Below are 25106 nucleotides of genomic sequence, written 5' to 3' on the forward strand. Positions count from 1 at the left end.
TGCAGGGATCCAGTCACCTAGCATGTCTGACCCCATTCTAGAGTCCAGGATGGGGGACTATTTGGACTATTCACTGGTGAAGCTTTTTTTTTTTTTTTTGGCTGCACTGCATGGCATGTGGGATCTTAGTTCCCCCATGAGGGATCGAACCTGCACCCCCCGCAGTAGAAGCATAGATTCTTAACCACTGGGCTGCCAGGGAAGTCCCCTCACTGATGATGCTTTTAATGCATGAAAAGAAAGCATATATATTTTTTAATTAATTAATTTTATTTTTTGGCTGTGTTCGGTCTTCGTTGCTGCGTGCGGGCTTTCTTTAGTTGCAGAGAGCGGGGGCTACTCTTCGTTGTGGTGTGCGGGCTTCTCATTGTGGTGGCTTCTCTTGTTGCGGAGCATGGGCTCTAGACGCGCGGGCTTCAGTAGTTGTGGCACACAGGCTCAGTAGTTGTGGCTCGTGGGCTCTAGAGCTCAGGCTTAGTAGTTGTGGTGCACGGGCTTAGTTGCTCCCCAGCATATGGGATCTTCCCAGACCAGGGCTCGAACCCGTGTCCTTTGCATTGGCAGGCATATTCTTGACCACTGCGCCAGAAAGAAAGCATATTTTAACAGCTGTTTTGGGTTCCAGAGTCTGAATGTCCTGGTATGTATTTGGCCCCATTGCTGGACATCCAGGGTGGGGTCCAGTTCCTACGGAATGAAGAGTGCTGCAGTGGACACCTATCTGTGGATGGTCATTTTAAGCTGGACTCAAGTATTAATTAAATATTACAATTATTTATTGCAAAAACATTAACATGGGGAATTCTCTGGCGGTCCAGTGGTTAGGACTCCAGGCTTTCACTGCCGAGGGTCCAGGTTCAATCCCTGGTGGGGGAACTAAGATCCCACAAGCTGCATGGTGCAGCCAAAAAAAAAAAAAAAAAAATTAACATATAACCCAGATAGCATGCAGGTTAGCAGGTTATCATTGAGAAGAAGAATGGGACTAAGATGGTTGTTTGATAGTGTTTTGGGTGCATCCTGTGTACATGTACACATAGTATGAAAGTACATGTGTCTTATTAAAGATTTTGTTTGTGACTATTAGTGAGCACATGAGATGACTTGTTTCTGCCCCATAGGAAGTGTTTGACAGACCAGACATCTCCCCTGAGAATCTCTCCTTAGTAATTACCACTCATTCCACGGGAGATAGACTTTCCCAGAGTTTGTCCTGTTGAATTACATATTCTAGCTCGTGCAGGGTTGCCATGGAATCTGTAAATAGATACAACTTTTCAGAGCAAGGAAAGGGCTTTCCTTTTATTTCAGTTCATTGGTTCTTGAGATGTCTATTTTGGGCATATGTACTACCAACCTGTTATTGTAAATCATGAATATGTATCAGAGACCAAAGACCCTTCAGCCAATATAAGGTGACATAAGCATTCAAGTTCTTGGAGCTTGATGGGGGCGCTGTGGGGCTGAGCCGTGGGCAGGAGGGTGGGACCCCCAAGAGGGTTGGCACCCCTGATGTCAACTCCTGTCCTAGGCAGGTGGTCATTCTCCCCCCTTGCTGTCACCTCTCCTCCTGGGGCCCCCTCCCCTTCTGTCACCCCCTTACATTTGCGGGCACTCTCCTCCCCCGCTGTCACCCCTTTTCATTGGCGGGTAGTCCGTCACCCTTCCCCTCTCGCTGTCACCCTCCTCCCAGTGACCCCTCCCCATCTGTCACCTCCACCCCCTGTGAGGACTCCAGCTGTCATCTCTGGGTAGCCCCCTCATCTCCTCCTCCCCATGGGCACCCCCTCTGTCACCCCTTTTCCTCCGTGAGCAGCCACCCTCCCCCTCTCTCTGTCACCCCTCCTTCCGTGGCCCCTCCCCGTCCGCCACATCCCCCCACCCCCCCATCCCGCTGTCACCCTCCGCCGGCGGGCACCCTGTGGCCGGGAAGGCCCCTCAGTGCTAGCGCCCCAGATCCTCCCTCTCGCGGCGCCCTTTGTTCTGGCGGGCACGCCCTTTCCCCGGCGCGGGCCTCGATTGGCCGTCCAGGTCACGTGAGTCCCGCCCCGCCCCCGTGGGAACTGGCCTCCCCGCGGCGCGGCTGGACCGCCTGGGTCTGCAGCTCGCTGCGCGCCCTCTGTAGTCGGCCAAGAGCGAGTCGGGCGAGCGGGTGCTGCCTCCGAGCTTGAGGGCGAGGGCGAGGACGGGGGCGGGGGCGGGGGCGGGCCCGACCCACCCAACAGGGTCGCTGTTCCCACCCGTGCGGATCCGTCGCAGGTATTTCTCAGGCTGGGATTTTGAAGAAAGCGACGCTCGCTTGCCGGAGCGAAGCTTGGCCGGAGGTTTGTCGCTGTCCAGCCACATCCTGAAAGCTGCTCTGAGAGAGGCAGTGGGTGTGGACAGACCCAGCCTCCCAGCTAGTCCTGTTCGCTGCTCAGGACCCTAGACCGTCAGGGCGGGTCTTCCCACCTGGAACCTAGGTGTGCTTCCGCTCCCAGGAGACCATGTGTCCGTTTTGTGCTTGTAAATGCATGTCAGGTGCGTTTACAGAGGTAGGTTCTGACGCATAAAAAGCAAAGGCCCTTCCAGGGGTCTGAGGGGCCCCTCCAGGGGAACATTTTCATTGGCAGACAATACAAGCAGTCCCCAACTATACGTAGTACAAAGTGACCATCCTTTTTCCTGAAAACCCTCCTTCTGCCACAAGCAGGCAGTCCCTGGAGGTGGCCCTCCAGACCCCACATTTTATAGGTTTTCTTGGTTTTAATAAGAAGTGAGCCTGCCCCATTACTGTGCTATAACTTTCCAGATTGGCTCTAGAGATCTGCCTTGTTGTTGGTAGGGCTCCCTACCATGTTTTCACCTGGCAGGCCCGGCACTTCTCCCCACAGATCCCTCCCTCCTCACTGCACGTTGCCTGGGACCTCCCACCCGTGAATCTGGGCACTGTGGGAGCTTGCTGATGTACAGAAACTTTTCTACATGCCCAAGTCTTGGTGTGCCTGCTGTGTCATACTTGTCCTTGGTCTGACTTGTCTGTTGAGAGATGCTCCTGCAATGTTTAATTTTAAAAAGTCAGGTGTCCTAGGACTTAAGGCTTAGGTGAAAGTCCGTTCACTTCAGGATGGTTATAAACTGTTGCTGTTTAAACTGACCATATAAGTGAACTCTGCTTGGGCATTCGTGGTGAGGTGAAATCCAAGGGCAGGCCACGTTAGAACATAACATTTAGGAGTCAGGGAGCTACTTAACAGTCTAGAGGAAGACACAGGCTTTACAAATCAGCCAACTTAAGGAAAGAAATTATAATTAGGTGACTGAGTTGGACCTGTCAGAGACCAGTAGGTAGAAGAAACAGAAGAACGTGAGAGTGATCGTAGCATTTCAGGCCCTCCTGCTTTGATTGAAGGGCCAGGGATGAGGAGCTGACTGGGAGGGAGCGCCTGGCTCAGGGAGCTCTGGTGCTCCTTGGAGGCGAGTGGGGAGACGGCCTTGGCAGAGACAGGTTCCTCGGAGAGGGTGGCAGCTTTTTGGGCACAGAAGAGGGAGGTGGACTTGTTGCCGAGCTGATGGTCCATGTTAGGGATTAATGAGGGGTCGCTGGCCTGGCTCGAGAGTCCAGGGCAGCCCTTGGAAGCCAGAGGCTGGGGGTGCCAGGCTGAATGGATGGGTGTGTGGTCCACATGGGGTTAACTGGCAACCCCCACCCCTAGTGTCAGAGAAGAGGGGGACACTGAAGCTTCTCCCCACAAGCCCCACCTTTTCGCCATCCCCAGTTGTCTGTGGCACACAGGTCTTCCTTTTCCCATTTTTCTGCTGGTCCAGTTCACACCTCAGTTATTTCTGTGCTGTATTCTGGTCCACACCTATGCCGGAGCTCCCTGAGGACTAGGAGAGCATCATGTTGTGCTTGAGTGTCCGTCTCAGCCCAGTGGTTCTCCCAGTGCGGCCCCTAGATCATCAGCAGCAGCATCACCTGGGAACTTGCCGGCAGTTTCTACCCAAGGTTTCCGCCGAGATCAGATGGTCTGGGGTTAGCAGACCATCCAGGTGGTTGTGATGCGCTCCAGCCTGGCTTGCTGACCGATGTTGATGTATAGTGGAACTGAGTTTGTGGGTCCACCTTTGTTTTGGGTGAGTTGCGGGAAGGAAGGGGATGATTTCTGGCTCTTCTGGAGACACAGGCAGCAGCCTCGAGCCCCTGCCGTGTTCCTCTTTACCCCTCCCTCCTAGTTTCAGTGGTTCCAGAGCATCATGGCAGACCTGTGTCTGGCATGTACTGCTGCATCACACCACTTGTTTTAATTACACTGATTGGGTCACTAATTGTCATGGATGGTTTTGAGAACCACAGGTGCCACCCTGAATTTGGCGGGCTGTGGAACCGAATCACATTACAGGTGCTGCAGGGCTGTCAGTAGCCCCTGAGATGGATGAGTGAACTCCTGTGGTGAGGAAACATCTGCACGCGGTATTGGGCTGACCCCTGGGGTTCCCCCCAGCCTCTTCCCCACTTCAGTGAGGGTCTACATTCTGCCATTGTGTTTTCTCTAAGGTTTTCCCTTTTGCCTCTTAGATGTTCTTAGGTAAAGCCATTTTCTTTTCATTAAATGTCCTCCAATATTTTAATCTTAGCTTATGCTTTGAAGTCATGTAATAAGCAGAGGTAACATGCCCCTAGTGAAATAATAGTGCCTGTTCGGTGCTCAGTGCTGGTGAGAGGGGGAACCTTGGCCAGGCTCTGGTTGCCACAGTGATGGTACTGGCAAGGAAACGAAATGATGCTTAGAGCTGACCTGAGGGACCATTAGGGAACATGAGGAAATGGGGGAGGTGTTGCCCACCACATTCACTCCCCAGAGCTGTGGGGGTGCACGCAGCCTTTGCCACACCCTGCAGTTAGCGCATTGGCGATGCCCGTGGTCTGTGTGGTCCTGCTTCAGCACGGCTATGCGGACTGGGTTCCGTAGATAAACCAACAGGCAGTGCCTCGGCTCTGATGTGCTGGTCCCCCTCTCCCCAGACTCTGGAATTCATTTGCTTTAACTTATAGTAGATTGTGAGTGTTTCTGAAGATTGGAACTGTTTTTGCAAAATGGCCATTTTCCTATTAAAGTCATTTTATTTTATTTTATTTTTTGATTGTAGTAAAACATACATAACATTAAATTTATCATCTTAGCTTTTTTAACTGTACAGTTTAGTGGAGTTAAGTTTATTTGCAGTGTTGTGCAGCCATCACCACCATCCACCTCCAGAACTTTTCCATCTTCAGACTGAAACTCTGTCCCCATGAAACAATAGCTCCTCCTTCCATAATTTTTTATATAAGCAGATGTATCTGTATTCTTGTTCCCCTCCCCCACCCCCCGATGTAAACCACAGGGTGTGACACTCCCTTTTCTTTTTTTAAAAAAAAAATAAATAAATTTATTTATTTATTTATTTTATTTTTGGTTGTGTTGGGTCTTTGTTGCTGTGCGCAGGCTTTCTCTAGTTGCGACGAGCAAAGACTACTCTTCGTTGTGGTGTGTGGGCTTCTCATTGCGGTGGCTTCTCTTGTTGCGGAGCACGGGCTCTAGGCGTGTGGGCTTCAGTAGTTGTGGTATGCGGGCTCTAGAGCGCAGGCTCAGTAGTTGTGGTGCACGGGCTTAGTTGCTCCACAGCATGTGAGATCTTCCCGGACCAGGGCTCAAACCCATGTCTCTTGCATTGGCAGGTGGATTCTTAACCACTGTGCCACCAGGGAAGTCCTGCACTCCCTCTTCTTAGTGCTTTTCCCTCACGGTACCACCTGGCACCCCCTCCAAAGCCGTCCACACAGACTGCCCATTCCTCCAAGCCATGCTGAGCTCCCTTGAAGTTTATCCCACAACTTGGTTGTCTCCAGCCTTTGGTGATTACGAACAAAACCTCTTTTTATCTCTGTGTGCCAGTCTGTCTTTGGGGATTGCTGGGACAGAGGGTAATGGCACCTGTCCTCTTGGTGCCTGTCACTTGGCGTTCTTGCCAGCAGCAGTGTTGCTTTACTATAGCCCTGCTCCTGGGGTTTTGCCCGGGAACAGGTGGGCCTCCAGGTGCATTTCTCTCATCAGAAGCAAGATGAGTACCTCTCAGTGGTTGAGACCCTTTGCATTTTCTCTTTTGTAAGTTCCTTGTTTATTTCTCTAGCCCATTGTTCTGTGAGTTCCTGGCCTATTTCTACATGTTCTTTGTTAGTGATATTAGTCTATATATTAATATGAAAAGTGGGAGGGGGTTCCTTGTTCTAGGACAGGTTTCTTGGTGTGGCAGAGACTGCTCCATGACAGCCTCACCTCTCTGGGGACCCAGAGACTGAGTTACACACCAGTGCTTGTGAGGAGATGCACAGGAGCTCTTGGAGGAGCTTAAAACGTAAGATGTAACTCTGTAGTGAGGGATTTTAATCAAGGCTGCATCAATACCTAATATAGTAAAAACCCTAAGCAGATATTTGACCATTTCACTCACACGTCCTGAAAATGTTCCTTGGAACTTATCTTTGAGAACACGAAGGAGACAGCTCCTGTTTGGGCATAGAGAGCACTGTCTGCACAGGCAGTGTTTCCTTTTTCTTGTCTGTATGTAATACAGTCATAATTCTTTAAGTTTTTTCTTTTCTCTTTTCACAAGGTGGGGACCAGCTTGTCTCATAAACTGCTTTCTCCATCTTCCGCTTTTCCTTTTTCTCACGGACCTTTGGTGATTGGCAACAACAGCTGGGATTGCCCCAGAAGCCGCCACTCACAAGAGAGTGTGGTCTTCGCCCCTACCTCGTGCCCATGTGAGGGGCTGGCTGTGTTCTGTCCTCTTGAACTAGGTGCTGTTACTCAGGTGTCGGTTTGTGAAATGCCACAGGCCATCCAGGTATGACCTGTGACACGCTTCCCTGTAAGTGTGGTGTATTTCAACACAAACATAGAGACCATCTCTCTCTCTCTTCTCTGTCTCCAATGGGCTTTGTTTAAAGTTGTGATAACATCCATAAAGTTTGCCATTTTAACCATCTTTTAAATTAATTAATTTTTGACTGCGTTGCGTCTTCGTTGCTGCGTGCGGGCTTTCACTAGTTCTGGCGAGCGGGGGCTTCTCACTGCGGTGACTTCTTGTTGCGGAGCATGGGCTCTAGGCATGCAGGCTTCAGTAGTTGTGGCACATGGGCTCAGTAGTTGTGACTTACGGGCTCTAGAGCGCAGGCTCAGTAGTTGTGGTGCACTTAACCATTTTTAAATGTGCAATTCAGGGGCATTAATTACATTCACAATGTTGTACAACCATGACTGCCATCTGTTTCCCGATTCTTCCTCCCAGACAGAAGTTCTGTCCCATTACACACTCACTCCCCCTCTCCCTCCCCCAGCCCCTGGCACCCACCCTCTACTTTCTTTTTTTTGTCTGTTTGTTTTCTTTTTTCTATTTATTATACTCACATATTTAATACATATTTATTGACTTAATAAAAATGTGAAAATGCTTAGTATAATTGTTTTCAAATAACTTCTTTGGAACAGTAATATATTATTCTCTGTTTCATCAGCATGCTATAAAAAGATTTAGGTAGTACATGATGTATATATTTTTTCTTTTTCTTTTTTCCTTTCTTTTTTTTTAACATCTTTATTAGAGGATAATTGCTTTACAATGGTGTGTCAGTTTCTGCTTTATAACAAAGTGAACCAGCTATACATATACATATGTTCCCATATCTCTTCCCTCTTGCATCTCCCTCCCTCCCCACCCTCTACTTTCTGTTGCTATGAATTTGACTGCTTTAGGGACCTCATGGGAATGGACCCACACAGTATTTGTCCTTTTGTGTCTGGCTTCTTTCACTTAACAGAATGTTTTCAAGGTTCATCCTTGTTGTAGCCTGTATCAGTGCTCATTCCACTGTCTGGATGGACCATGTTTTGTTCATCCATCCATCAGTTGGTGGACACTCGGGTTATTTCCAGCTTTAAGCTCTTGTGACTCGTGCTGCTGTGATCGTGGGGGCACATGTATCTTCGAGACCCCAGCTCTTCTGGGAGTGCATCTGGATCTTCTGGGCCCACAGCATTTGCCTTTTGCTTGGTTGGCTCCAGGGGACCTGGGGACTTGACGGGGCATGGCAAGTCCTGCTCTCATGGCCTGCACACCCGAGGTGTTCCTTAAGGTCTGGGGTGAGCTGTCCGAACTCTGAGCCTCTGTTTCTTCATCTTACCAGACGGGGGTTTAAACTGGTTGGTCCCTAAGTCGTTTTTTCTTTTACTTTTGGTCTTATCCATCCATCTGTGCTCTGTATGGGGAGCCCCTCACCACCACAGGTGCTCCCAGCACCCAGGTCCACAGCCTGTCAGGCAGCGAGGTGGGAGTGGACCTTTCCCAAGCCCCACACAGTGCTCCCCAGCCATCTCTGGGGGTGATGGCCTTGTTTTTAGATCTGGGGACTTGCAGCCATGGCTCTGCCTTGGCCTTGGGCCACTCTGGGGCTGCTCAGAGTCCTCTGCGTATCCCCTCTCATTCTTCTGTGTCTCTGGCTCTTGTCTGGAGGGACTGACCTTGAGGCGGGCTCAGTCCCCTGCCCCGTGTCTGCTGGAACCGTCCATGCCACCTCTGCCACTGCCACCTCCCTGCAGCGGGAGCCCTCACCCTAACCCTAACCCTTGCTGCTCAGGGAGCCGCGTGTGGCTCTCCCTGGGAGTGCGTGGCTCCGGGCCTTTGTGTGGCCTGTGGGATGCTGCCCCATCCGTGCCTCCCCCCAGCTGCTTCTCCCCAGCCTATCTCCCCCCATCGTCCTCCTCCAGCCCTTCCAGGCTCCTCCACCTCCCTCGAGGGGTCCCTGAAAGCACCTGGACGGGGGATGGGAGAGGCCGCCAGCCCCTTACTTGATGGGGGAACTTTGTTTTCCACTTTATTCAAAAAATTATGAAGGGTGATTTTCGGGTAACTTGGGTGTTGTATTTTTCTCCCATGTGTAATTGAGGGATCTGTGGGGGTCTGAGTGCCGTGGGGGAGGGTCTGGAGCAGGGACGGGTGCTCTGTCCAGTGCTGTTCATCCTCCGACTAGAGCAGGTGTTTGGGAAAAGGAGACAAGAACCAGCTGCCGGGAGCAGGTTGACACTGTGGTGGCCCCAGGGCCCAGACGGTGCGTGTCGTCTTCTGCTTCCCAGATGTCCTTACCTGCACCGGACGACCGGGGACACGGAGCGCAAGTATCACCTGCGCTACTACAAGACAGGCACATGCATCCATGAGACAGATGCCCGGGGCCACTGCGTGAAGAACGGGCTGCACTGCGCCTTTGCGCACGGCCCCCTGGACTTGCGGCCGCCCGTGTGTGACATCAGGTGAGTGGCCGTCCTGCCGGGAGCCACTCTCCTCCCTGTGTTTTGGGCATTGCTTGCCTCAAGCAGCTCTTTCTGGGCCTTGGTTTTACTGCTAACGAGAAAGTGACCCTTCTCCTCCCTGCTGACCCGGACCTAGGGGAGCTTGTGGCGTCTCGCACGCTCGGCTCTGAGGCTCTTGGGATTTGGGCCAAGACTGTCATCCTGGAACGGGGGCCCCAAGGCCGTGGGCTGCACGTCCTGAACCCTCACGTAGGCGGCTTCATAAAGTGACAGAAGCTGGTGGCTGTCTCACCGTCAGAGGCTTCAGACAGGCTGCAGCACCGTGACCACGTGCCGTTTGGTTGCAGGGAGCTGCAGGCCCAGGAAGCCCTGCAGAACGGCCAGCTCAGTGCTGGGGATGGCGTCCCTGACCTGCAGCCTGGGGTCTTGGCCAGCCAGGCCCTGATGGAGAAGATCCTGGGCGAGGACCCCCGGTGGCAAGGTAACCCTGCAGCCGCTGCTGGGGCGGGGGGCTCGTCTCTGTCTGTAAAGTGCCCACACGGTGGACCCCGTCGCCCCCTTTACAGGTCAGGAGGGGAGACCGAGGTTCCATTCGAGCGCATCATCCTCAGCCCCTCCAGCAGCCCGTCTGGTCCCCAGGCTGCTCTGGGGGAGGGACCTGCATGGCTGGCACAGCTCCTGCCAGGTGTCTGGTCCCAGAGCCAGGCTCGTCCCCAGCAGCCTCCACAGATGATGGCTATGGGCAGTGAGGTTTGTTTAATTGTAAAATACCCATATGTAAATTTGCCATTTTAACCATCCGAAAGTCACAGGTCCGTGGCATTTGGTGCACCACAGTGTTGTGCGACCATCAACTCTGTCTGGTTCCAGAACATTTCCATCACCTCGGACAGAAACCTGTGCCCATCAGTGGTCTCCCCTTCCCAGCCCTGGCACCCACTAGCCTGGCTATGTCTCTGTGGAGCTGCCTGTTTGGATGTTTCCCGAGGGTGGTGCGGCTTTAAGAGAACCCCTCTCAGTAATGCCGTCTCCTTGGACCGGCTTTGCTCTCGCACGTAAATGCTTCAAGGCCGCACTTAATTCAGCGATGAATTCCCTACAAGGGTCTTTCCCCCTCCCGCCGAATCCTATGCCACCCTGGGCCCAGGGATGAATTAACAAAGGTGGCTGCCCAGGCCTTCCTGATGCCCGGGCCTCAGGCCGGGCCCAGCAGGAGCGCTGAGGAGCCTGGCCTTCCATTGTGCCTGCGGTGTGGGGGGCCTGGACCCACAGCATATGTGGGGGTCCCAGCGTCGCCATGTCCCTCTGGGGAGAGGCTTGCACAGAGGGAGGGCTGCACCCACAGCTCTCTGCCTCGGCGCTTGTCCTTCTTATGTCGCAGCCCCTCCGTCTCCCTGGTCCTGGACCACAGGCTCCACCTGTGAGCTCTGGCTTGTGGTGCAGGTGGGGGTACAGGTCCTCTCTTGTCACTGTCAGGCAGGCTGAGTTTGAGGAAGGAAAGTGGGAGGAGGTGCTGGGTTGGGTCTGGCCGGGTAACTAACCTTCAGCGCCTGTGGTTTGGATTTTTAATTAGTAGATTTTATTTTATTTTATTTTATTTTTTTGCGGTACGAGAGCCTCTCACTGTTGTGGCCTCTCCCGTGGCGGAGCACAGGCTCCGGATGCGCAGGCTCAGCAGCCCAGCCGCTCCGCAGCATGTGGGATCTTCCCGGACCGGGGCACGAACCCGTGTCCCCTGCATCGGCAGGTGGACTCTCAACCACTGCACCACCAGGGAAGCCCAGTAGATTTTATTTTTTAGGGAAGTTTTCGGTTAACAGAAAAATTGCACATCATGAACGTCTTGTGTCGATGAGGTAACATTTGTTACAATTGACAACCAATATTGATACATGGTTATTAACTAAGGGCACAGTTTAACCCTGCATTGTGCATTCTCCGAGTTTGGGCAAATGTATAAGACACGGATCCTCCATTATGATGTTATGCAGGTAGTGTCACTGCCCTAAGATCCTCTGTGCTCCACTGCTGGTGACCACTGATCTTTCGCCCCATTGTTTTGTCATACAGTTGGGATCACACAGTGTGTAGCCTTTGAACTTAGTGCTGTGCATTCAGGGTTCCCTGTGTCTCTTTGGGGCTTGGTAGCGCTTTTCTTCTTCTTCTTTTTCCTCATATTATCTTAGCACCTTTCTTCTTATTGCTGAATAATTCTCCACATCTGGGTGGACCGTTCATCTATCACCCACTAAAGGGCGTCCCAGAGCCCCTGTGACTCACGGGCACTGCCACGCCTCTCACTTCTTTGTGGTTCATGCCACTCAGCGCAGGACCTCGTGTCTGTTGGAGGTCCTCTGTCAATGCTTGTGAACAAATGTCTTACAGTTTTTATTTTCTTAAAATCGTCTTTTCTGTTTAAACTCCTTTTGTCCTCTCTGTGCCCTGCTGTGTGGTTCACGTCCCTTGTCATTTTATCAGTTATTTGGAACTGAGTTTGGTGTGTGTGGGGGTGGTGCCATTAAATGTGGGTGTGGAAGCGTGTCCTGGGTGTGGCTCCTGGGGTTGGCCAGGCAACACACCCTCCCTCCACTGTCTTCCCCTCCATGCCTTGAGAGTCAGCACCACTGGGCAAGTGTAATTAAAAACAATGTCGTTTGTAAAAAAAAAAAAAAATGGGGAGGGTCAATTATTAACCAACCCAAGAATGGGTATGATTTTCAAGAATCTCCTTTCATCTGTTACTGCTTTTAAATGATCCCTGGTGATTTTTTGGTTTATTTTTGCTTTGAGATAAAATTCAGGTAACATGAAATTAACTACTTAAAAAATAGACTTTATTTTTTTTTAGAGCAGTTTTAGGTTCCACATTGTGGAAAGTTCAGGGAGTCCTCACATATCTGGTACCTCCATACACACAGCAGCCCCCCTGCAGTGGGGTGTTTGTCACAGCGGAGAGCCTGCAATGACATGTCAGCATCACCCAGTGCCCATCATTTACCTTTTGGGGTTAAAATGAACCATTTTATTTATTTATTTTTAAAATTTGTATGGTACTTTATTGGGTGTAAAATGAGCCATTTTAAAGTGTATTTCAGAGGTTTTTAGTATGTTCACAGTGTTGTGCACCCATCACTTTTATCTGGTTCTAAAACTCTATCTGGTCTCCCCAAAGAAGCCCCAGCCCCTGATACCCACTAATCTACTTTCTGTCTATGGATTTGCCTGTTTTGGATGTTTCCTATACGTAGAATCATACAACATGTGCCTTCTGTGTCTGCTTCTCTCACTCAGCATTGTGTGTTCAGATTGTTAAAGTCTCATCCACGTTGTAGCGTGTGTCAGTGGTTCACTCCTCTTCATGGCCGAGTGATGCTCCACCACATGGATGGGCCACATGGCGTTTACCCATCATCTGCCGATGGACACCTTTTGGCTGTGTGGCTGCCGTGAGCACACGTGTGCACGTTTCCGTGTGGACCCCTGTTTTTCAGATACCAACTTCGTGCTAGGCAGCTACAAGACAGAGCAGTGCCCCAAGCCGCCACGCCTGTGCCGCCAGGGCTACGCATGCCCACACTTCCACAACAGCAGGGACCGGCGGCGGGACCCCCGGAGGTTCCAGTACAGGTGAGCCTGGGCCACGGGCGCCGCAGGGCCCTGGCCGACTTCTCTGGCGTGGGCCCAGCCCGGCGGTCCCCTCTGTTCACACTCACGTTGGCTCGAGGCTCTAGTTCAGGCAGCCACCCCTCTGCTCCCTTCACTCTCCCTGGAGGCCCCAGTGTCCAGCCAGCCGGCAGGTGCGGTCAGGGCGTGGCTCCTCCATTTCCCCCCCTCCCCCGGCCTCCCTCCTGTGACCTGTGCATCCCTGCCAGCAAGAACGCCTGCTGGCAAGGAACTGGCCCTTGCGAGGCTGAGAGTCCTGGTGCCCACAGCCTGACTTTACCCTCTCCGGGGGACTGATGTCCTCGGGGTGGTGGGTTTGGGCCTCACCTTGTGTCATGCACCTGGCAGTCCTGGTCTCTTCCTAGGCCGTCTCCTCCTCATTCCAGCTGCCCTCACCTTGGTGCCCAGCTTAGCCTCGAGTTTGCCAACTTGCTGGATGGACCCGGCACTGGGCGGGGTGGGGGACTGGGGACATGGAACCCCAGGGGTACCTGGGCACCTTGGCCCTCACCTCGCTCCTCCCTTGGGTCCCGAGCTCTGTGTAGAGCTTGTTCTTGGAGCAAAGAGCCTCTCTCTAATAATTTGATGCCCCCTCACCTGCCCGAGAGCCCTCACTTTCAGATAGAGAAAGTTGTTTTTATGACAGTCACTGTTCTGAGTAGTTTGAGTTGAGGGACAGAGAACCTTTGGCTTTTAGTCACCCGATGTCATCTTGAGAAGATGAAGTGAATTTACTGTGTATCAAAGGGATAGAAAATCGTAAAAAATAAAAGTTTTATTTCCCACAGATGATAATTTTTAAAATAAATCCAATACAATAAAGCTGCCAGGAAGTACCTGAAGAATAGAGGGTACTGGGTAGGGTTTTCATATTGTAGGACCAAAGTCTCAGGTTCAATTTTGAAATAGTCTCACGGGGAGACAGAGTGTGGTCCCCTGGTGGGCTGGGTGGGGGCTGGGCCTGGTCTCCTCCTGCTGCAGGAGGCCTGGCTGTGTCTCCGAGGTGCTTGTCACAGTGGCATCGGTGGCTCTGACTCACTCACTTCACATTTTGTGGAAAATGAAAACGGGCTCCTGAATGCCTTCTGGGTTCCACCAGGCACCTGCACTGCTTTTTTTTTTTTTTGGCCGCGCTCTGCTGCATGTGAGATCGAACCCACGCTCCCTACAGTGGAAGCGCAGAGTCCTAACCACTGGATGGCCAGGGAAACCCCCGCCCTGCTTTTTTTTTTTTTTGCCTGTCCTGGTGAGGAAGGGGCCAGTGCTTCCAGGGCTGGCACCCATGTCCCCTGGTGGTGCACGCACGTGTGCTCAGCACTGTGCGGACAGCCTGACGCCCCAGGGCATGTGGGGAGGACATCCATCCTCCGCTGACTCCTCCTTGTCCCCCAGGTCCACCCCCTGCCCCAGCGTGAAGCACGGTGACGAGTGGGGCGAGCCCTCCAGGTGCGAGAGCGGGGACAGCTGTCAGTACTGCCACTCGCGCACAGAGCAGCAGTTCCACCCCGAGGTACGGGAGCACCCTCGGTCCAGGGACGGGCTCAAAGGACTCGCAGGGCTCAGCACCTATGGTTCTTTACACGGAAAGAATGTGATTAAAATCAGCAAAGGATCAAGGCCCCAGGGGCGGGTCCTGGGGAGGCCAGGCACGCACTGTGGACGGTGTGTCCTTCTCCTAGCCACCACATGTGGCCGTATTTGTGGCCATACTCACAGTGCTGCCAGCTGGGAAGTCACCCAAGCCTTGGCATCTAGGGTTTTTACTGGGGGTCGGTCAGCAGACATGGCTGACCTCAGTCTCTGGCCCCTGCAGAGGCTGAGCCAATGCTGCGTGGCCCAGGCCCACCTTAAGTCACTATGTGGCATGGCCCAGGGCCCCAGGTAAACAGAGACCTGCCCAGGCAGGACATTCCAGGGGCTCAGACGTCACCTCCCTGAGCCCGTCAAAGCCAGTCCTTCGTCAAAGCCAGTCCTTCCTTTGGGGCATGCGGGTGTGGACAGGGAAGCCATGGAGTTAACCCTTTGCTGCACACTCGGATTTGTGTTAAAAATGAACAAGCACACAAGGCCCCTGAACCAATGGGAGAGCATCAGAGCACTGGGACCAGGAGGGTCAGGGCCAGGCTGGGAGCAGGCTCTGCGGTGAAGGAGTGCCCAGCTGTGCCCACTGGGGCACCTGGGCTCCAGGGAGGGGTGGGCTCCTGGTCTGGAAGGCTGTGGTGGTTCGTTTCTTAAAAGTTTTTTCTGTCTAGAGATTCAGTGCTTCAAAGTGTGCATAAAACAACACTTAGACTCCTGATATTTGTAGTTCTGAATTGGAGACCTTTTGAAATTGCTTTTGTTGGTGACCCTTAAAATTTCAGTGCAGGTGCTCAGGGGATGGTCAAAGAGCCACGGGGAACGAGCAGCGTTTCGGGCAGGGAAGGGGGCGGGTGGCAGTGCCCATGAGGGTGTCTGGGACCTAGAGGCTGCTGTCCCTCCTGGGCAGGCTGTGCTGCTGGGCGGCCACACCCAAGTGAAGCAGCCTTGGGTCTGGCCATGGAGTGGACGCACGTGGTCACTTAACAGGCATTTCTTGTGCACCTGCTGTATACCAGGCACTGAACCAGGTGCATCTTTCAGGAAGTGCCAAGTGGACAAGCTGACCTGATATGTGATTTCAAGGACACGTGCTGCAGGAGTAGCCTCAGGCCCACACGGTTTCCCAGGCTGACTGGCCCTGCGCCGACAGGGCGTCCCGGGACTGCTGGGAGGAGTGGGGATGGGGGTGCGGTGTCCACATCCTTCTTTTTCAGGATACCCCCTTGTGATGACCAGCTCTGGACCTCCAGCTGGAAGGAGGAGACCAGACCCAGCCAGCTCTGGGCCTCCCACAGGAACAGGTTTCCAGTCCAGCCTCTCTATTTGCTGTTTTATTTTCATTTCCTAGATCTACAAGTCTACCAAGTGCAACGACATGCGACAGACTGGGCACTGTCCTCGGGGCCCCTTCTGTGCTTTTGCACATGTGGAGAGTGAGTACCTTGGTGCACCCGGAGCAGGCAGGGCTCAGCCTCGGTCGGGGGCAGCTGGGAGGGTCGGTGGGGCTCTGGGCTTCATGGGGCTCAGCATGGCCCTGCCTCTGGGCACCCCAGGGCCGTGAGTGTAGTAATTTTGATGGCCAGGTGAGCCCATAATGTCCCCAAAGGCAGAAACCACATCAGTGACGGGAAATGCACAGGCATGGCCCTTCCCCCAGTGTTCCCAAGAGCTTCCTCTTAAAGCTTTTTGATTTGGGGTTCCTGTTCTTATGAGCACAATTGCAAATTCTGATTTTACTATTTTTTATTTTAATGGGGAGGGTGGCTTTTCCTGTTGAAATTTTCCATTACTTTCTGCTGTTGGAGTCGTTCATAATTCGCTCTGGAAGACGCCAGGGTCCCATGCGGTCAGCTCGGCTCACAGCGGCTCTGGCCGACCCGTTAGAGACTAGCGCACGCTTGCCCTCCCTGATCTGTGGGGTTTCTTTAACCAAAGTCTCAGCCAGCAGCCACTCAAAGCCCGCCACCCACTTTCTCGGCAGAGAGTCTTGGAATGGCCAGCGACTGGGGCTGCCGAGACCTCACCTCCACCAGCGGCCCTGCGGCCCCCAGCGGGCAGCCCGGACATGTAAGTGGACGGCGTCCCGAGGAGGGTGCCCGCTCTGCTGTTTGGTTTGAATCCAGTGTTAGGTACACGGATGGATGTGATCTCTGGGTGACATGGTTGGAGGCGGCCTACCTGCAGGGTTGGCGGCTCCTTATAGAAGAGTCTAGAAGAATCCTGGCTGAGTCCTGGCCCGGGTGTACTTGCCCGGCCTTGCCTTTTGCCAGACATGCACATATTGGCCATGTGTGAGGCGTGGTCTCTGGCTGGACTCCCCAGGAGTCCAGGGGGACCCCTGAAGGGCAGGAGAGGTGGGTCCCCAACGAGGTGCGAGGGCAGACCCAGGCGTCTCAGATTTGTGCAGTGAGAGATGGGGGGCCTGGTGGGTTAGGACCCTTGTGCCCATGCAGGTGGAGGGGACAACGGGGGGCTCCATCCTGCGTCCCGTCAGTCGCTCTGGCGTGGTCGTGGGCATGGTTGTGGGCTCCTTGGCTCTGCCTTACGTCTCTGAGGATGATCCTCTTCCTCGCACGTGGTTTTATCTGTCGTGTTGGTGTCATTGAGGAGGTGGCCGCCTGGGATTGGTTCTAGGAAGGAAACTGGAAAAAACTCAGGTGTTTCCCTGCCCTGTCTTTCTTTCCACTTGGTGCTTTTCTGAAAAAAGAGAAGGACAGGAAAGGTGAGGACAGCTGAGGTGGGGTTTGCTTAGAGGAGCCCTGCCAGGCACACAGTTCATCACTGCTTCAGCACGGAGGAGCATTCGGGACCACCAGTCTCTTCCAGTAGCAGAGCCAGCGCTTGGCAGAGGCAGAAGCTAGTCCCCTCCTCACCTTCTTGGTGGCTCCCAGGGGGTGTGACAGTCATGGTTTCAGGTGGTGGTCAGAGGGCCACTGGCTTGGCTCCCACTGAGGGCCAGGGTAGATGGATCCTCGGTGTGGCTTGTACCTGAAGAAGCAACAACCAGGTTGTTTGGACGGGGAAGCTGGGACCCTGCAAGAGGCGCTTCCGGCTGCTGGGCGGTGCCAGAACAGCGTGCCCACCCCTGCAGACAGACTCTCAGGGCATCCTTTGTCTTCTGTTAATTATTTTGCAACTTAAAAGTCACCGTGCTAGAACACATAGTGGGTGCCAGGGCTGGGGGAGGGGTGGCAGTTAGAGCTCAGCGGGGAGGGTTCCTTTGTGGATGGAAATGTCGTGGAACTGGATAGAGGTGGGGTTCGCACAACATCATAAATGTGCCAAATGCCACTGAATCCTTCACTTTTAAAAAATTACTCTTATGTTGTGTGAATTTTGCCTCAGTTTTTAAAAAAACTAAAACAAGTAATGAAGCATCCTGTTTGGGGGTGGCTCTGACTTTCGGGCCCAGGACGTGGACAGCCTCAGGGCAGGCCTGGCAACACCATCTTCCTGCATGGTGTTGGGCTCCAGCTGTGTGTTGGGCGACTTTGGCTGAGCGGGGGCCCTGGTTTTGTCCCTCTCAGGTCTCCTGTTGCAGCAGCCCCGCAGGGAGGGCCCGGCAGCCCTGCCAGGTCTGAACGGGAAGATCGTGCAGGGGAGGGCATTGTGCTTGGCGCGGGCGGGAGGGGTGGGCGGCGAGGTTCTCATTCTCTACTGGTTGCCCCCTCCATCTTGAGTATATTTGTTTGTGAGGATTGTCACAAGTCCCGAATCCAGCCTTGTGCACAGTGGGTGTTCCTGCTGCTTCCTTTTCAGTGTAGAGAGAGTCTGGGTGAACAGACAAACCATGAACCTCACCACACATACTTCACCCTGGTGGGGGAGAGATGCCTGGAGTCTCATCACCTGTAGATGTGGTCCTGGGTTTGAGGAGTCTGTCTTGGGTTTGAATCCCTCCTCTACAACCGGGGAGAGGGAAGTGGCTTCCCCACTGCTCGCTTCCGGCTGTGGGGCCCACGTAGCTGTGCGTCAGCTCCTGCTGCCGGCACCTTCTCCTCACTGTGTCCAGAACTGGCCACATCACGTGACCTGCTGGCATCTCTCAACAGAAACACATTGTGAAATAATAGAAAATATGTATATTGGTCTCTTCTCCCCGCCGGTTGCTCACACAGGACTCCAAGACCCTCATAATTCTTTTGTTCCAGTGAGGTGACTCTTGGTGGGCTCCTGGATGGGGCTGGTCACAAGAAAGACCAGGTGTGATTAGAAGCCTGGAACTTTCAGCCCTACCCCCATCCTCTGGGGAGGGGGAGGGGGCTGGAGATTGAGTCAATAATGGATCGTGCCCACATGATGAGCCTCCATAAAAGTCTCTAAAGTATGAGGTTTGGAGAGCATCCAGGTTGGGGAACACATCCATGTGCAGGAGGGTGGCACACCCCAGCTCCACGGGGACAGAAGCTACTGCACTTGGGACCCCTCTGGACCTTGCTCGGAGTGCCTCTTCACCTGGCTGTGCATCTGTGTCCTTTATCACATCCTCTATTGCATAATGAGCCAGTAAACAGAGTTACATGTTTCCTTGAGTTCTATGAGCTCTTGTACGTGTTTCCTGGAGTTCTGTGAGCTATAGTACAATGGCTTGGGTTCCATTGTAGATGGAACCCAAGGAGGGGGTCATGGAAACCCTGGTTTACAGCTGGTCGGTCAGGCGCACAGGTGACAACTTGGGACTTGGATTGGCGTCTGAGGTGCAGGTGTATCTCGTGGAACAGCCCTCAGCCTGTGGGGTCTGTTCTGCCTCTGGGTAGCGAGTGTCACAGAGGAGTGTTTCCTCTTCACCAGCCGTGACTTTAGCAGAACCTTTCTGCGTGCTGCCTCTCATGTCTGGCTGCAGACGCAGCTGAGTTCCTTTGGTGAGGCAGGGAGCTGGGCTGCTCTCCTGGGTGATGCCCACCCTGCTCCTCGGGTCAGGCTCCCAGCCCCACAGCTGCTTTAGGCAGGGTGCACCTGGATTCGCCCACCTCACAGGTCCTCAGTTACCCTGAAGTGGGACTTGAGTGTGTCAGTGTAACCGTTTCAGAATGAACAGCAGCGCCTCGTGTGGCCACCACCTTTGCTCGTCCTTATGTGAGACAGAACTCACTCAGGTGGGCCTAAGGCCAGGACTGGAAATTGAGGGAGACGTTAAAATCCTCCAAGAAGTTACCGAGTCCGTTGTACTGCTCACCGCATGACAGGCCAATAAGTCGAAAGATGAATTGTTGGGGCAAGGAATAGCAACTTTATCCGGAAAGCCAGCAGACCGGGAGGACAGTGGACTAGTGTCCCAAAGAACCCAGTTAGAATTCAGGCTTCTTTTGTACTAAAAGGGGAGGGGGTATGGTTAGTTGTTGCAAACTTCTTGGAATCCTTTGTTCTCAAAGCTGTCCACATAGGTCTGGTCACGTTCCTATAAACCTCCAACAAGATAAATGTTATGCTCTGTTTTGCAACTTTTTATCTCTATATGAATGGAAAAGTGATAAACCTATAAAGGTCCGAACTTTGAGAATGGGCTCTCCTGTGTATTTCAGGCTATAGGCAACATTCTTTTAGTGATTAACTTGTAGCAAAAGCAATAGAATACAAAGGTTAAAGCAAAAGAAACAATCCAATATGGAGTCAGATTTGTTCTTCCCTATTACAAAGTTTCCGTTAAAAAGATTCAAGCAAAGTGTTTCAATGTGGAACATCCAGTCTTCCCCTGGAGGACCACGACACTGGAACTGGGAACTGGCTCTTCCTTCTGCCTGACATTTTCAGCACATGCTCAAATAGATTTTGAGCATCCAAGAATTATGTGGGATCTGAGGTGCTGGGGTCAGCTCGGGCCGCCTCTGGGCATGGGTTCAGGGGCATGTGGTTTGGTTGTGACCCTAAGGGAATACGTCGATTGGGGTGTTTGGAGAAGCTCGGACCTCAGCGTGGGTCTCGCTGTCCCAAACGAACCGTTTTTGTTTAAAGTCGGGGTGAGGAATAGAGGACAGCTTCCCTTCCCCATTTTCCTGAATCTCAGTCAACTTTGACAGCATAACTGAACTTAAGTGAAAGAACTCTGTGCTCTGTCCGGGGCAAGCTGCTCTCACTGGCCTCCCTCTTGCCCTGTTCCAGAACATTCACACACAGCTAGGTGCCTGCTCAGCACACCTGAAAGCTCCTGTGTGATGGTGGGTTGCTGACATTGCAGAGCATGAGCTCCCCTCCCTGCCCAGCACAGGTGCAGGCCCAGGGAAGAGTCAGGAGGGCCCCTGGACGGGGACAAGGCCCCACACAGGAGCTCTGGGACTTTATCCTGAAGGCGAGCAGAGCTGTTTCAGGGCAACCTGGTTTCTTCATAATGTAGCTTCTCCTTTGAGCGAGGGTCTTAGGTCTCTGGTCAGGGCCTTCGGAGGCCAACAACCAAATTGGGGTGGGGGGGTCACTTCTGGGTGAAAGGAATGCAAGGAAACCAGAGAAACCAGGACAGGCTCAGAGTTGAGCTGGGTGTCGGGCATCAGGCAGGAGGAAGGGGCCCCAGTCAGGGCCTGTGTGGACATGGCTTCTTCTCTGCCTTCTGTGAGTCTTCTGGGTCCTTCTACAAATCCAGAAACCAAACAAGGAAGGAAGGGATGACCTGAGCCACTGCCACAAGTTCAAGTTCACTTATCATAAGATTAGGCACAAAAATCAGAATAACACTCAGATCTAAAGAACGTTTTGGTGCAGTTTGTTTTGTTTTTTGTTTTTGTTTTTGTTTTTGTTTTTGTTTTTTGGCTGCGTTGGGTCTTCGTTGCTGCGTGTGGGCTTCCTCTAGTTGTGGCAAGCGGGGGCTACTTTTCATTGTGGTGAGTGGGCTTCTCATTGCAGTGGCTTCTCTTGTGGAGCACAGGCTCTAGGCACATGGGCTTTGGTAGTTGTGGCATGCAGGCCCTAGAGCATGTGGGCTTCAGTAGTTGCATCACGTGGGCTCTAGGGTGCATGGGCTTCAGTGGTTGTGGCACGTGGGCTCAGTAGTTGTGGCTCGCGGGCTCTAGAGTGCAGGCTCAGTAGTCATGGCACATGGGCTTAGTTGCTCTGTGGCATATGGGATCTTCCTGGACCATGGATTGAACCCATGTCCCCTGCGTTGGCAGACAGATTCTTAACCACTGCACCACCAGGGAAGTCCCTTGGTGCAGTTTTCATGCTTATGTTTGAGAGTACAGTTCCTGAGCTCTGCAGGCAAAGCCATCCTTGTGCAGTTTCCCCAGAAGTTGGCTCATGGGAGTCAGGATTTTTACATGTGAGGGAGAGGAAAAAAACTGTTCCCTTGGGCTTCCCTGGTGGCACAGTGGTTAAGAATCCGCCTGCCAATGCAGGGGACACGGGTTCGAGCCCTGGTCCAGGAAGATCCCACATGCCACGGAGCAACTAAGCCTGTGCACCACAACTACTGAGCCTGTGCTCCAGAGCCCACGAGCCACAACTCCTGAAGCCTGGGTGCCTAGAGCCCGTGCTCTGCAACAAGGGAAGCCACTGCAGTGCGAAGCCCGCGCACTGCAACGAAGAGGAGCCCCTGCTCGCCGCAACTAGAGAAAAGCCCGTGCGCAGCAACGAAGACCCAACACAGCCAAAAATAAATTAATTAAATAAATTAAAAACAAAAACATAACTGTTCCCTCTATCCATTTAGGTTTAGTGTCTGGGGTCCCGCAAATTAAACTGACCAAAGGCAAATTAACTGGAGAAAATGTTTATTACTTATTCATTTGGAGCCTAGACCTGGGGGCTTATCTACCCTTTTAACAAAGAGCGATAAATTGTGGAGAAGTGACAAGACAAAAGGGGTTTCTGCTTACAGGGAACTAAATTTGGGAAGGTAAAGATATGGGGGAAATAAGGGAAGATGAGGGTTATTTTAGTGAGTTTGTTGTGAGGCTCAGCCTCCTGCAGTCCTTTGGGTGATTAGCGTTCTCAGGTGGTTAAGCTGTTCCCTTCCTCTTGGGAGGGAAGGGATCACCTTTATGAAGGGAAATTTATAGGCTGTCTCCAGGCAGAAAGGGGGAGGGCAGAGAATAGCCTTCCAGGAAATCATCTGTCTCAGGTGTTGGACTTGCCACGACTTTCCCGGCTCTGGAGATGCAGCCCTGCCTGGGAGGCTCTGTTTGGGGTTCACCATTGTGGGTTCAGGGGGCTCTCACCTGCCTTCACACGGACCAGCAAGGAGCGCAGAGATCCACATCAGGTGTAGGAACTGGAATCCAAGAAAACTGATGCAGAAGCAGCAGATTTGAAAGCCTTTCTGTTTCATGGACTTCAGTCCTTGGCCTTTTCTTTTTCTTTTCCCCCCTTTAATTTGTTTGTTTGTTTGTTTATTTTTGGTATGTTGGGTCTTTGTTGCAGTGCATGGGCTTCACACTATGGTGGCTTTTCTTGTTGAGGAGCACAGGCTCTAGGCGCACAGGCTTCTAGAGTGCAGGCTCAGTAGTGTGGCACACAGGTTTAGTTGCTCCACGGCATGTGGGATCTTCCTGGATCAGGGCTCGAACCCGTGTCCCCTGCATTGGCAGGCGGATTCTTAACCACTGCGCCACCAGGGAAGTCCTAGTCCTCGGCCTTTTCTGCCTTCCGAGCAAAGCTTAGGTCTCTGTGTGTTTTTAATCAGCTGCTTTTTCTTCCAACAGCCAGTGCTTTTTCTGTTGCAGGCAAAACGGAGAGATTCACCTGCTGAAGGCAGCCAGAAGGCCAGCGAGCAGGACAGTAAGCAGGTACTACCCGAGGCGAGATTTCACGTTCTCTTTGCAACTAGACCGCTGCCTGTGTAGCCCGTCACTTACCCCTGACTTACGCCGTGACCTGGTTAACATCCATTTGTAAAGCAGCTACATTCTCATGTTCTTCTTAAAGTCATCTGTTCCATGTGTCCTTTGTTTTAATGTTTTAAAAAGTGTGCCGTACCTTGGAAACAACAGAACCAAAACCTCTTAGAGTTTCCCCCACGGGGAAATAAGAGGTGCCCTTCGTGGCCCTTCTGTGTGAGTGTCCCCGGGGCAGCCGTGACAAAGCTCCACAGACCGAGGCTTAAACAACACGCAGTGATTCCGTCCGGAGCCCGAAGTCGGAGACGAGGGTGTCAGCAAGGTTGGTTCCTTCTGGGGACCTCCATTCTCTGCCTGCAGGCGCCGTCTTCTGTGTCTGTGTCTGTGTCTGTCTCCAGTGGTCCCTTTTCCATCAGGACATCAGTGCTATTGATCAGGACCCCCCCATCAACCTCGTCTTAACTTGATTCCCTCGGTAAAGACCCTGACTCTAAGCAGGTCCCGTTCAGAGGTGCTGGGGGTCAGGACCCCAACTTCTGAGTTTTGGGGGCACAGTTGAGCCCATGGCAGCGTCCAGGGTGAGCCTGGCTTGGTCTCCCTCTCTCGGGTCACAATCTGGAGTAGTTTTCACCTCTGAGGGAACTAGTGATCAGGAACTAGTGATCAATGCATTCTTTCTCCTCCAAGGGAGGCTACATGGGGGCTTCCCGCCGTGCCCCCGCCGCCCCCCCGCCCCCAGGCTTCTCCTGAGTCAGGCCCTTTCTCTCTGTTCTGTGCGACATAGCTTCCTGTACGCTTGGTAAACCAAGTTGTTTGAGAAACAGGTTTTTTTCTCTGGACACAAGGATGCTTGTTTTCCGATCACTGTAAAAAGGCAGAGGGAGCTTTACACACTCTGGAAGGCCTGGGCTTGGCAGGATGCGCAGCGAACACTCACTCTCTCTGGCCGCTTGTCACCTGTCTCTGCTCTGAGCTTTATTTTAAATTCCCAAGTGGACAGGCCCTCGCAGTTCCTTTTCTTCTGGTTTTCTTAGTGCCCTGAGGGTACCTCCTGGGGGATTTTTCAGAGCAAGATGTTCAGGCACTTTTTTTCCATTAGAAGATTCTGAAGCACATTTTTGAAATCAGCAGGGTGGTTGAAAGTAAAAATACAACCCAGTTATCTTGTCTTTTTTTTTTTAAAGAGATTGAAATCGAGAAGTTGTTCATTAAGAATCTGAAACATGAAATGTTAACAGTAGTGTAGCCAACAGGGTATGTGGCCACAGTCTCAGGGCTGAGGAGGAAGGGCCTGGAAAGGAGTGGGGCTCACGGCAGGGGAGCCCACGAGGGCTGGGAGGTTCCCGGTGTGCGAGCTGCCCTCCCCTTTGGGCACTGTGAGTAGACTGGCCAAGTTCATCCACCAGCCAGCGCTCACCTGCACCCAGAGACCCCCTCCATCCTGTCCCAAAGCCAGGCCCGGTTGGAAAGCCAGAGGGCCCCTAGGCCAGGTTAACAGCATTTCCCCTGGGAACCCCGAGGTTCCCGCTCTGAAGGGTCAGCTGGAATGCCCAGTGGACGCCGTGGCTGTGAGGCCAGCCTGGTGGCTCTCTCGGGTGAACGGTGCTCAGCTGCTGCTCCAGGGACCCGCTCCCTGCATGTGGGCGCCGTCCGCTCTGGCTGGAGGAGAATGCTGGCCACCTGTCCCTGGGACCTCCCATCTCCTCTGAGGCGGCCGCAGGAACCCATGTCCCTGGGCCTCAGCAGCAGCTCTTGTTTCTGGGGC

At 52.9% G+C, this 25106-nt stretch overlaps 1 protein-coding gene across 5 annotated transcripts in view; it reads left to right on the forward strand.

Annotated features, from left to right (window-relative positions):
• The window catches only part of UNKL (unk like zinc finger), a gene marked incomplete at its 5' end in the record, with an annotated part of 44699 nt that overhangs the window by 2832 nt on the left and 16761 nt on the right, over positions 1-25106 (forward strand). For all 5 annotated transcript variants that reach the window (XM_081257708.1, XM_081257704.1, XM_081257706.1 and 2 more), the window contains 7 exons: positions 9156-9332; positions 9680-9813; positions 12824-12959; positions 14388-14505; positions 15925-16009; positions 16558-16643; positions 23228-23290. In XM_081257708.1, coding sequence (XP_081113834.1) covers positions 9156-9332; positions 9680-9813; positions 12824-12959; positions 14388-14505; positions 15925-16009; positions 16558-16643; positions 23228-23290 — 799 coding nt within the window. The remainder of the gene's footprint in view (positions 1-9155; positions 9333-9679; positions 9814-12823; positions 12960-14387; positions 14506-15924; positions 16010-16557; positions 16644-23227; positions 23291-25106) is intronic.

The sequence above is a fragment of the Mesoplodon bidens genome (genome assembly GCF_964165515.1).
Source record: "Mesoplodon bidens genome assembly, chromosome: 15".
In the NCBI taxonomy this organism is placed as follows: domain Eukaryota; kingdom Metazoa; phylum Chordata; class Mammalia; order Artiodactyla; family Ziphiidae; genus Mesoplodon; species Mesoplodon bidens.